This window comes from Medicago sativa, chromosome 3 (assembly GCF_051527215.1).
Source record: "Medicago sativa cultivar Bolivia chromosome 3, Bolivia_mono, whole genome shotgun sequence".
Classification (NCBI taxonomy): Eukaryota; Viridiplantae; Streptophyta; class Magnoliopsida; order Fabales; family Fabaceae; genus Medicago; species Medicago sativa.
In genome coordinates this window covers 73,921,704-73,934,297 of record NC_140751.1, presented here as the reverse complement: position 1 = coordinate 73,934,297, position 12,594 = coordinate 73,921,704, and the positions used below count along the sequence as shown (strand labels likewise).

The 12,594-nt window shown below is 32.6% G+C and overlaps 1 protein-coding gene across 4 annotated transcripts; it reads right to left on the bottom strand.

The window, feature by feature from the left end:
* Positions 1 to 3,919: 3,919 nt before the first annotated feature.
* Positions 3,920 to 12,495, bottom strand: LOC146940073 (biotin--protein ligase 2-like). Of its 4 annotated transcripts, none has more exons than XM_085753662.1 (11): positions 12,454 to 12,495; positions 9,667 to 9,795; positions 9,201 to 9,462; positions 8,943 to 9,004; positions 8,700 to 8,848; positions 8,039 to 8,159; positions 7,711 to 7,866; positions 5,239 to 5,284; positions 4,869 to 4,935; positions 4,559 to 4,635; positions 3,920 to 4,309 (listed from the first exon to the last, which is right to left on the bottom strand). In XM_085753662.1, exons 2-11 carry the CDS (start codon positions 9,767 to 9,769, stop codon positions 4,267 to 4,269), a joined length of 1,086 nt encoding a protein of 361 aa, XP_085609788.1. In that variant the 5' UTR covers positions 9,770 to 9,795; positions 12,454 to 12,495; the 3' UTR covers positions 3,920 to 4,266. The 4 variants fall into 4 exon arrangements, with proteins under 4 accessions (XP_085609788.1, XP_085609791.1, XP_085609787.1 ...); XM_085753665.1 differs by having other exon boundaries at positions 8,039 to 8,129; XM_085753661.1 differs by lacking the exon at positions 12,454 to 12,495 and adding an exon at positions 11,478 to 11,642.
* Positions 12,496 to 12,594: the final 99 nt, after the last annotated feature.

Below are 12,594 nucleotides of genomic sequence, written 5' to 3'. Positions count from 1 at the left end.
AAAATAAATATAAATATTTCAAAAAAAATTAAAAATAAATATAAATGATGAGATGAATGTCCAATGCAAGAATAAAAAGTGTAACAAAATCAATAATGAATTAGTCCAAGTGGTAATAGTTTTGGGTCCCTTTAAACATGGACTATTACTTTCCCACCCTATTACCTTCTCTCGCGTCCTGTAAAATTTCTAAAAATGCCCTTGTGCATTCTGGATTTTAAAATTCGGATTCATGTTTACTATTTCGGATTTTATAATCCGGAAAATTCTTATGTATAATCAGCCATCAGACTCTCTCACATTTCAACAGTTTTGAGTTTTCCTTTTAAAAACAACAAAAAACTAAGTAAAAAATGCTAAAAACCTGTCAAATAAAATCATAAAAATATAAAAATAGTACCAAAAAATTCCAAAGATCAAATAAAACTAATGGAAATTTTTTCGGATTTTTCTGAGAATTTTAAAAATTAATAAAAATGAAAAATGGTTCTAAACGATGGAATTTTGGATTTTGAGGGGCGGAGTCCCGTAAGAAGTCCCTTCTATGGGAGTCATGGTCCTTGAATTTTTTCTGATTTTCTGGGGATGTTTCGGAGCAATCCGATCAAGTAGCCCGGAAACCCGATATTTGTTAAATAAAATATTGGTTTTTAAAAATAGAAAAAATAATAAAAATATTGAGAATGAATGTGGAAGTGACACGTGGCATAAAAAACCTTACTTTATATATATACTATTGATTGATTGATTGATTGATGTGTAGTTTGTTGAGATAAAAAATACTGAGTGCATAAGATCAAAAGTTTGTTGAGATATTTATGTTAAATAAAATAGAAAAAATAATAAAAATATTGAGAATGAATGTGGAAGTGACATGTGGCATAAAAAACCTTACTTTATATAAATACTATTGATACTATTGATTTTAAAGACGTATGAAAATAAAGAAGTATGAGAATATTTGGTTTAAAGTTATTGGACTTCAGGAATATTAACATTAATTATTATAAAAAAAAAGTCTACAGAAACAATAGATATATACAAACGATGACAAAACATGATAGGAATGAAAAGCGAGCAGAAATATTAGGGATTACTGCATTTTAGAGGGAATTTGTTAGGTTAAATTGATACGCTGCATTTTAGATGGAATTTGTTAGGTTAAATTGCTGCCAACCTAATACAACATTTTAGAGGGAAATTATTAGGTTAAATTGCTGCAGACCTAACAAAATTAATAAATAAGGAAAAATTAGGTTAAATTGCTGCAGACGTAACAAAATTAATAAATAAGGATTTTTAGATGGAATTTGTTAGGTTAAATAATTACAAACCTAATAAAGCAAATAAGCGGGAAAAAATTAGGTTAAGTTGCTGTAGACATAACAAAATTAATAAATAAGGATTTTTTTTTAAAATTTGGTAAGCCAAATTTAGTAATTACCATACCATCTATATCAACATGTACTATTACAAAAAAAGCTCATATATTGAAGAAGAGATAGAAGCACACGTACACTACGTAGATTGAATCTAAAGAATGGGACCAATCACTTGTATAAGAAGAAACATCGTTGGATATCTTTTCGCTTAATCAAGGTTTTGGGTTTGAATCAAACTTTGCACATGAATCAAACTTTGGACATGAATCATTGTTAAAACTCTTTGAAAAAGTTTGTTACCCATTTATATCCAACGAGACTCGAAAAATTAGTATTCGCAGTTGCATGTGAAGATGCATTGTTACACCAGAAAAACTCGAAAAATTAGTATTTGCTACACGCGGAGGTGTTCAATTGGAGAATACATGTGGTAAAAAAAAGTATGTATGTATACAGTTATAGCACAACACGTAGTTAGGTAGTAGTTTTCAATAGTGATTTTCCATTTCATAACTGCATATATTATCTCAATCCTTTTCATTCACATAATGATTGTCAAAGACATCATGGATCAACAGCTAGCATATGTGTGTTTATAGAGTAATTATTTGACAATAACACACACCAAGCTGGAAAGCATAACACCATCTTCACAATTTTTTGAAGTACAAACATCATCTTCTGTCCACACATTGAATTGCATATTTACTATTTTTGTCCATATATTGAATTACATATTTACCGTGCATGTACAACTTCACATATATAATTGTTTTGTACATATAGAGAAGCTTCGTTTCTACTTTCTAGTGACAAAATTACCGTGAAGTTCTAATGAAATTCCAAACTAGTGGAATAGTGTTAGAACTTGAAACCAATTAATATTCTCCAGACAGCTAGATTAATTACGACCTTCAACATTATTGTTATTGTTATAATTAAACTTGATACTACTATATCTGATGGTGACGTATACCAAATTACCAACTATATTCCATAAAATCACTTCTAAAAGGAACACTACTCTCCAATATGGGGCTCGAGACGTGGTGACAAGTAATAGCTGCTTGCCAACAAGTCACAAGGGCATTCACTGTCTCCTATAGAGACGTACCAACACCTTATTAATTAACCTAAAGGTTAAAATTAACCAAATACTCCCTCCGGTCACTATTAAAAGCAAATTTCAACTTTTTAGATTCATTTAATAAATGATGTATGTGGTCTACAATATAGACCACATACATCATTTATTGAATGAACCTAAAAAGTTAAAATTTGCTTATAATAGTGACCGGAGGGAGTATTGCGGAAGAGTAATGTAGCTTATAGGTGTGCTGGCAGATTCAGTTCTCGAAAGAAGAACAAAGAAAAAGCCTACAAAGCCACTCTTACTAGCCTTTCAGTTTCACCAATGATCATGAGATGAAAGCTTATCTTCCCTTTTACTACTACCCTTTGAGAATGACTCAACCTTCATCATTATGAATGATGGAGACATAGGATGCCACATAGAGCTGCTTGGTTATGGACATTTTTGTTGTTGAGAATAAGGTTGTCTTCATGGTGTGATGGATTTTAATTACAATTGGAATTTGAATCAGAACACGACAACATAGAATATTATATGGGACTCGTAATTAAACACATACAGATAATGTGATCAAAATTTATTTGTTTGGTTATATTTTCTAACTTGTCAGTGTAAATATGTCTTAAAGAATAGTATTTATTATGATGTGATAAAATTGTGGAATATGACAAAAAAGCTATGTAAATCGAATGCTGTCCATTTGTGGTGATTGGTGAACATTGGTGTGTCTTTTGTTCTCCAAAATGAATGATGAAAATGAGAACAAGCTCACCAGAATAAAGAAATAAATAAAAAAGAAATGCTGAGTGCTATTTTTAATGTTAATATAATAACTCAGCACAATGGTACAATACTGTTCTTTGTTGAATAAATACAAAAATCTCAACTATTAATTAAACAAAACAAAATCTACAAAATACAAGTAAAACGCAACAACTATTATGGATCTAGTACCTTAAAGTTGAGACTGATACGTGAGAACCATTAAGCCAATACAAATATTATTGTTATTATTATTAAAGTTGAATGCGGAAAAAGCATTGCATGTTAGAACGAAATCAAGTTAATCATTAATCAAGTAATTGAGGTCACGCGTAAATAAGCTCTAATTAAAGACAAATTGTTTCGGAGACCTTTGGATTTGAATCATGAATAAAAACAATCATTGATCAAACTTAACTTATTTTTCGGCAGAACTCAAGATTATTAGAGTTCTTCCCCTAAAAACCAGAAGATTAAGACAAGAGAAAATCAAGTTTGTCATTATGGCAAAGATTAATCCAAATCCAAAGCAGTAGTAGTTTACAGAAGGTATATGACACCTTAATGGTGTGGTAGATGGATGACAGACAGTCAACAATATGACCTAATTAAGCATCTAATCAACACTTTATTTTGAACCAAAAACCATTATTGAGCACATATGAGTGAATTATAGAAACAGTTTAATATAATTTCAAATCATTTTATAGCTGGCGAAGAAGGACCACCACACTCCTTTACAAATGATTAACTAAACAATCATGAGCTTGGTCCTATCAAGAGAAAATAATATAATTTATTCTAGTTGCAACTACATAATATAGAGTATGTTGCCTGACCAGACAAGGAAAAAACGTGATAAGTTTGAGGGAAATTCAAGATAGAATACAAAAGCTCTATAATTCTAATCACAAAAGCATACAAAACATTTGATTTCCTAAATTTTTAGCTATATTGCTAATCCTTAGTTAATTTGTAGAAAATACATAAGATATGCTGCCTCTTGTGACATGAGCTGTGTAATCTTATTCATTCAAGTTTCCTTCTGACTAGTCCTTTGAAAAAGTCAAAGCTGTAAGCATAGCAGAAAATTGTCTTGAATTTCAATTTATATCATAATCAGGTCATGCAATAACATAATTTGAAATATTCAGTTCATTCAAAGATGCAGCTAGATGAGACAGATCACTGTTTCTGATAACTATGTCTATATGTGAGTTTCAAATTTCAAAAGTTCAAATAAGTGCAATGTTTTGTTCAAGAGATATTTTGTCAACAACTAAATCAAGTATTTAGAAGAAAAAGATATCTTTTCCATTACCTATTACCATCAGGGTGGAGCTCACACATTTGGTTGTCATCACCGACTGCCAACAAATATCCCGAGGACGTCAAACCCTACAAATAAAAGCAATTATCGATATAATAATTATTTCCAGTAATGATGTCAAGTTGACAATCAAATTTAAACTATCGATATAAACATTGAATGTGGCTAGCAGATTACATGCATTACATTCTTTGATTTGATATAACAATTTCAGTTTTCAAAATTTCTAACTTCATAATCAATTTCTAACGCTCAATTCAGATAATTTTGTAAATCAGGAGACTATTTCTGTCGACCATACCTGAATCGTTACCGCATGTTCGACTACTTTGTCCTCGTTCTTTTCTTGTACAATAACTCTCTGTCCACTGCATGACATTTTGAATGTATAAACAAATGTACAAATAAACTATTCCACGTATACTAGTATGCAATAACATGCTTTGTTTTTTCCAAATGAAAGCATAACTAGGATGTTGAAAACAACATTATGTTTTAAACTTCAGTTCAACTGCTAACAAAAACGAGTGAATCCGAGTTCAGTAATTAATATTGTGAAAACATGTTGGGTATATCCGAATCGTTTCCTTCATGATTGAAGTAAAAGTACAAGAATAAAAGCACATGATAAAGAGGATAAACAGAGTAATAATACTTGAAATTCAAGTCACCTGTGCAACCATGTCTTGTAATATAGTTCCTCTAGGGTTTGAAATCCTGCATTTAACATAATAGGTTAAGCTCCAAATTTTCTTAAACGTCGGATACAGTAAGGTAGAGTATATTGTATGTCCTTGACAACCAATCAGCACAAAATATATCAGGTTTAAGAAAATATGGATGTTCGGGAACAACTTACCAAAAATATTTAACTAAAAACATAACACTTTGGTTGTTTACTTCTTATTTTTGGTAAATGTCAATTATGGTCTTCTAAAGATGTATACAACATCACATTGGCCACCCCTATATCGGAAATTAACTATGGTTCTTTCATAATAATTAAAAGCAATTAGTTTTGGGAAGAAATTCTCACCTGTAAAACTTTTATGTGTATATTTCTAAATTTCTGTATAGACTTTCAGAAAAGTTTAAAGGATCCAACTTTTTTAATTTCTATAACAGATATCAAATTTTCAAATGAATAACAAGGTCATATGAAACTCTAACATGAGAGAATCTATCTCATTAGCTTTGTTGTTCTAGGAACCATTTGATGTCACTTCAAGAACCAATTTAAATATTTGAGGGCAACAATTAACATTGAATTTGATGCATATCTATACACTTATGACAAAGCTAAGGACATTCACATATTTAGAGAATTAAAATGGACTCTCTCTCTCTCTTTCTCTCTCTCTCCCTCTTTGAAGTTCTTAGGTGACAAAAAAAAAAGAGAAGGCCAATAATTGAAAAAATAAGACTACTAAAAGAATAACAAGGGGTAAGGGAAAGCATCACGTGACTCTGATCTTAAAAGCCAAGTGAGTGATTTTTCTTCTTCTCTGTCTTGAATACGAACCAAGGTACAGAAAGCCTGTGCAGTGCACTATGCTCTTACGAACATTGTTAAGAGCCCAAAATATTGGAAGGTAAAATTTATAGAAAGAGCACAACTTTATTGAATAGATGACTGAGAATAGGAGAGCGAGGTTTTCTTCTTCACAAAGTATTTCTCCGTTCATAACAACAATCAAATCCACTTAATGATTCTTCTCCCCCTATATTTCTCCCCATTTTTTAACTAACTAACTAACTAACTAACCAACCACTCTGAAGTCTTAACAAACAAACTGCTCTAACTTCCCGAACTATTTTTGCACCTATAAGGTCCAATTTTAATGGCTGCCATTGAGTGATCAAACATATAGTTGCATGAGACAAAAACGTCGATGATCACTTATCAATTATCATAGATGTTTTTGTCACATTCTTTCTACTATATGTTGAGGCACTAACTGTAGACGAATTGTTGGGACACTCTTTGAATTCCATAAATTTGGACTTGGCCCATTAAATCCAAACATAAGCTTGGCTGTTTCCCATCTAACTGTCTGTCTTCAGATGTCCAATGACAGAGACCAGTTTGTGTCTGGCCCATTATGATTACTTACAGTTTGACTCACTTTGCCAAATGCCAAATCTTCCCACTTTGCTTTTGGGCTAGTCCCAGTCTTTCCACTTCATCCCTAGCTCTTGCTGTCTCTTTAACCTTACTTTGTTGCTGTTTTGGAACAACATAATAGCACACATCTTACCCCTCATTGCCGTGGTACTGAATTATCAGCCACCATACGAGCACTGCGGTTGTTACGCTCCCCTTTCAGCTCCCTCAACAGAGGTTGCAAGTTGCAACCCATTATCAGTGCTCCCTTTCAAGAACACCCTGAAGTTCTCCCTTTCTTCCCCCAATAAGATATCTGGCAGGTTGGACCAATTGTTGGGAAACAAGAGAAATCGAAAGAGAAAATTGATAGAAAGAAAAAAAAAAAAGCACAACGTTATTGAATGAATCATAGAGGAAAGAGAAGAGAGACTTCTCCAACAGTTTCCAATGTACAAAGGATTTCTCCTTTCACCATCACCAAATTCACATGATGATCCTTCCCCCCTTACATTCCCCCCATTTATTTAACCAACCAATCCCTATAAGGTTGGCTGGGTGGTTGGAGTGGGAGAGTTAAAGAGCGGAGTGATAAGGAGAGGGTTCAATCCCTATCCTAACAAAATACAAACTATACTAAGATTTGTTATTCAAAAAACAAAACCTAACTACCCTAACTTTCCTAACTACTTTTGCATCCTCCTCAGTCATAACAACTAGGGTTTATAGAGGATCAAATATACAATACTTTACCCAGTATGCAGGTCCTTGTCTTTGCGACCAAAAGGCAACAGCCATATGTCTCACCCTCTAAGTCAATAGTAAAGGCCATTACAAGACATAGCACAACTATAAAAAGAAAAGAATTAAACTTGGCATAGGGGAAATAGAGGATAATGAAGTTTTACGCCTGGTAAATTAGCAAGCAATTTTCAATTATATATTGCACTAGTGCATCCTGGGCCCTATTATAAATCCCTTTTACCCTTTCCGCAAAATATACATTTGGTTCGATCTCATGAGATAATTAGAATAGTACCTTGATTCAAAAATAGATCAAAAAACTTCTCAAATTTGTTAAAAAAGGCTGCCAGAACATCTTCTCTTTGAAATTGGTAAGCTCCCACAGACAATTCTCTTAGAACTGTATTTAAGGATGTTGTTGGCTTCTCATTATTGACATTCAATCCTATTCCTGTGAAATCATGGAATTTGTTATGACCTCACCAAAATGACATTAAAATAAATTAAATTCTCTGCAGTGAACAGGATTTAATATACTGGTTTAGCTAATAGTATAATACATGGGATGGAAATGCAATTGGTCATCATTGAATAAAATTAGCTATCCAAGAATACCTTATTACCTGCACTGATATTGAACTTCTTTGATTTATATGTAGAGGTGCAAAGAATGCCTCCAACTTTAAATCCGTTTAAGTACAGATCATTTGGCCACTTGATTTTAACATCAATGCACGGCAATCCCTGGGATGAAAATTGTTACAAAAATGCACAGGAGCTCAAACAACTAGAAAATAAGATACTGTGACAAATCATGGAAGTTGGTTCAGAAAATCGACCAAACACAAAGCAAGCATTTATTATTTTAAAATGACAACCAAAAACCATTCAGCTTTTGAAACTCCATATGATGATGAGAGTTGTCTTCTCCCTTTCAAAAATGTTGCTGCCATTTGTCGTTCATGCTTAATAGGTTTAAACTCACATTCTGAATATCTTAGCAGTTAAACAGCAAGACTGACCAACCAAGTTTGCATTTTAGTAGATAAAAAATGAAATTCTTTCAAATAACAGCATTCTTAATACTGCATACAACTTCACAGTTTTGGCCATATTCACAAAAAAGCACCATTACTTTTACCAGAATATTAAACTTGTACACACTTATAGTCTTATATTGCCTGAAAGCATACAGCCTTAAGTGTTAAATTTAATACTACTTTCCCTAACCAAATTCACTGGGAGACTAGGAATATAGCCGGTAATTTAAAACCAAGTGCTTACATTTTTGTCACAGATATCCTTGATTGCCTCTGTGATAGCCAAGGAAACAACATACTGAACTAAAGGAACGACCCGTCCATCCTCCATTTGCAGAGTAAAAGAAAACATCAGGCAACCTAATGGAGACTCCCAGGCATTCTTTGACCGACCTGGGAGTTTAAGCTCTCAGAGAAACTTTTATATAAACTTAAAATATAACTTAAAAGGGACAGAATCATGGTAAAACTAAATGTCCGATCAAACCTCTTCCCTTGTTCTGGATATCACCAACACATACTGTACCAACCGGAAGCTCACAAAAGTTGCTGCATGAGAATATATATTTGAAAAAAGATCTTAAACATACTGGGAATGACAACAGGTAAATAAAATTTTTTTTTGGTAAGATATCATCTTAAGCACAAGAAAGTTTGGATACATAATAATTTTTCACGATCTGATTATGGGTCCAACCAATGCATAATCTAAAACACGAAGAACAGAAAAAGGTGCAAGACATACTGTGAAACGACATCATGTGTCGAAGTTAACTCAGGAGACCATATGAGAAGCCTGCCAAATTGATTGGTAGAAAGAGAATTCATGAATGAACTAAATTGGAAGGATTGTCGTTGTATAACACTTTTATTGAACTCTGAATGTAAAATAATGGATAGTTCTTTCTTGTCAGGGAGCTTGAGAGTGTTATTGGTCTTAATAGCTATAGCAGTTTCATTCTCTGCGAGTGATTTGCCACATAGAACCAACAAACTGCAATCCACAGCTGATAAAAATAGAGGAATAGATATTTCATCATCAAGATTCAAACTTTACTCCAATTGTTCAATAACCATGAATTTAATTCATTATAGAAATTAATTAAGTAACTAATATTTTTAAAATTTAACTAGTCTACCCAGTTGTTCAGCTAACAATCTATGGTATCTGAGAGAAAGATAGCGCTGAAAGTAACAGGTTGCGATCTAACCTGAGGATGCCATGAGTGTATATGTATAAAGATGGTAGTTGTAAACCCTCCTTGTGGTGGCTAATAACAACGATGCTGTTGACGCAGAGTTCAGTAATACCATCAACCTTCCAGTGTGTATTGTCTAACCTATAATTGTAATAAACATATTTTAGAATCTAAAAATTCCAACAGAGTCCAAGTGGAAAAGGTGTCACAATATTCTCATAAAAAAAGGTGTCACAATACTTATGCACACATATATCCATCACTAAAAAAATGACAATTTGAAAGTGAAAAGATCAAAATTTAAGCACAATTTATGAAAGACACAATCCATCGGTCGGATATTCTATCCAATGGCATCAAATTTGTTAGAGAATGAAAGGAAGAGCAAATACAAATACCTAGGGGTGGGCATGGTTCGGTTAAACATATTAACCAAACCGAACCGAACCGAACCGTTTAAGGTTTGGAACTAACCGAACTGAACCAAAGTTATGGTTCGGCTAACCATTTGCATATCTATTAACCGAACCGAACCGAAACCAAAATTTTGAATTTTTTAGTCCTTTTACGAATTTAATTGTTTTTTTGTCCTTTTTTAATATCATTTCATTACTTAAGAAAGTAAACAATCAAATAGATATATGGCTTGAAGACATTCTAATGACATGAAACAACTAGCTCATAAGATTTAAAATCTGTACAAAAATATACACATATCTGCAGAAACAAATGCACAAATACACTTTCAAATTTATAGCTCCCTAGCTTATTAGAGGATCACACTTTCAAATCTATCTGCAACTATAAATCCAAAAGCTGCAGCATATCTCCATAAGCCGACAATTCAGTTTATTCCATTTATTGGCAAATTGATGAGATAGCATAATGATAAACTTGAGCTATAAATGGATGTATCTTGTATTGCTATAATTAACATTGAAGCTAGAAAACTATCCTTGGAAGAGTATTGTGTAAAATGGCATCACTCAAAGCTGAGAAACCAACTGAGAAATCTGGTAACTCTCAACCATCAGGGTAAGTCAAGGAAGAGGCTGCTGCCAAAACTAGTGGGATCACTCCCAAAGCTAGAGCTTCTAAGGTAGAACCAATGAAAACTGAGTAGAAATCTCAGTCTAAGAGGAAGGTACATAAATATGCATAATATGAACAAATTATGAGTTTCATTATATACTAGCTAGAATACTATGTTTATTTTGTGACATTGATTAAATAATCTTTTGATTACTTGTTTCAGGCTAGCAGCAGTAAGCAGAAGATAACAAGTGAAACTTAGATAACTTGAAAAAATAATTGTTGGAACTTGGTATTATAAATTTGAAGAATCCATAAGGTTACTGTTATGGTTCATGAATCTTATCAGTAACACTATCTGTATTATACCACTTGCTTCTGTTGTCTCAAAATATACTTATGATGAGATTGTTACAAAATATCAGTATTTTATTAATTGCTGCTAAAGTTCAATTTTAAGGAGACAATGACATCAAGAAAATTCATTCAAATTTAAGGCCTAATTAAACAAGTCCAAACAATATAGAAGCACTAATCATTCTGAAGTTAAACAAACCAAAAATAAGCAACCTTAGCACAACATATGCTATATAAGTGCTTATGAATAAGTTATTTTTGTAACAATAAACTTAACCCAAAATCATACCAGAAACAAAATCATCATACCCAGACAAAAATCAAACAAAATCAAATCCAAAAACAAAAATCAAATAAAATCATACCCAAAAATCAAAATCAATGATACCCAAAAACAAACTCAAAAAACATCATACCCATAAACAAATTTATACCTTAGGATTCGCAAAAGAGGTGAGAGTGAGAATCGCAGAAAAGTCCAGAAGAAGAGCGAGAATCGCAAAATCAATGAGATGTGAGCTAGCTTCAATTGAGTGAGAATCAGAGAAGAAGAGGTGAATTGGATTGAAATTGAATTTTTTTTCAGAACAGTGAGAAGTGAGAACTGATATGATTAATTGAGATGTAATGGTTTAGTTCGGTTCACAACAATTAACCGAGTTTAATAACCGTTCGGTTCAGTCAGTAAATTGTTTTTAAAATAACGGTTCGGTTCAATAACTAATGCAATGGTTTAGTTAATTTTACTTTGGTTCAGTTCGGTTGAGTTTTTGGTTATTTTTGCTCACTCCTACAAATACCCCATCAATAAAAATTAGTGTTAGATTGACCCTGTCCTGTCTGCAGACCAACGTTTGCGGGTGCGGGTTCCAAAACACTAAGTATGTGTTTGGTTCTGGTGAAAAGTAAGTTGAGCGTATATTGATTTATGTTTGGATACATTAACATAAAAGAGATTCTTATCAATTTATGTTGTTTATATAATTTGGGTAAAGCATTTGGATGTCTAATAACCAAAATGGGTTTCAATGAATATCTATTCTCGTTTCCTTCTGATAAAGTTGTGTATAGTCATTTTTCGGATTGTTCATTTCGATATTTCATTTTATCCCTCCACAATTGTAAATAATATTGCGATTAGCCAAGAAATTAGCATATAATCAATAAAAGGAAGCATAAAATAAACTTCCACACAACTGAGTAATGTTAATTATAGTCCACTTCCTCACAAGTGCTTATGGTCAAAAAAGTCAATTAATGTAACGAAACAACTAGCTAAGTGGAAAACAGCACCACAAAGAAACAAAATCAACATTTGCAGATTGTAATCACATTCATATGGTTTTGTTACAAGCATAAAACAAAAAAAGAATTGAAGAACCAGATAGTAGCAATAGTAGTAGTAGATACCTGACGTTGTGAATTGAAGAACAGAGGCCCTTGAAGAAAATCTCAGAGAAAGGGAATACTGAAAATATTTATATGTTGGGGGCGGATGACCCGAGGTTAAGCAGAATATGAGTTTGGGTATAATTTAATTAACGGGTTATA

Coding starts and splice junctions, on each gene's coding strand:
- LOC146940073 (XM_085753662.1), bottom strand. CDS start 9,769: ATGGTATTACTGAACTCTGCGTCAACAGCATCGTTGTTATTAGCCACC. Junction 5,285..7,710: donor TGATCTATTTTTGAATCAAG/GTACTATTCTAA, acceptor TGTTAAATGCAG/GATTTCAAACCCTAGAGGAA. Junction 4,636..4,868: donor AACATGCGGTAACGATTCAG/GTATGGTCGACA, acceptor TTTTATTTGTAG/GGTTTGACGTCCTCGGGATA.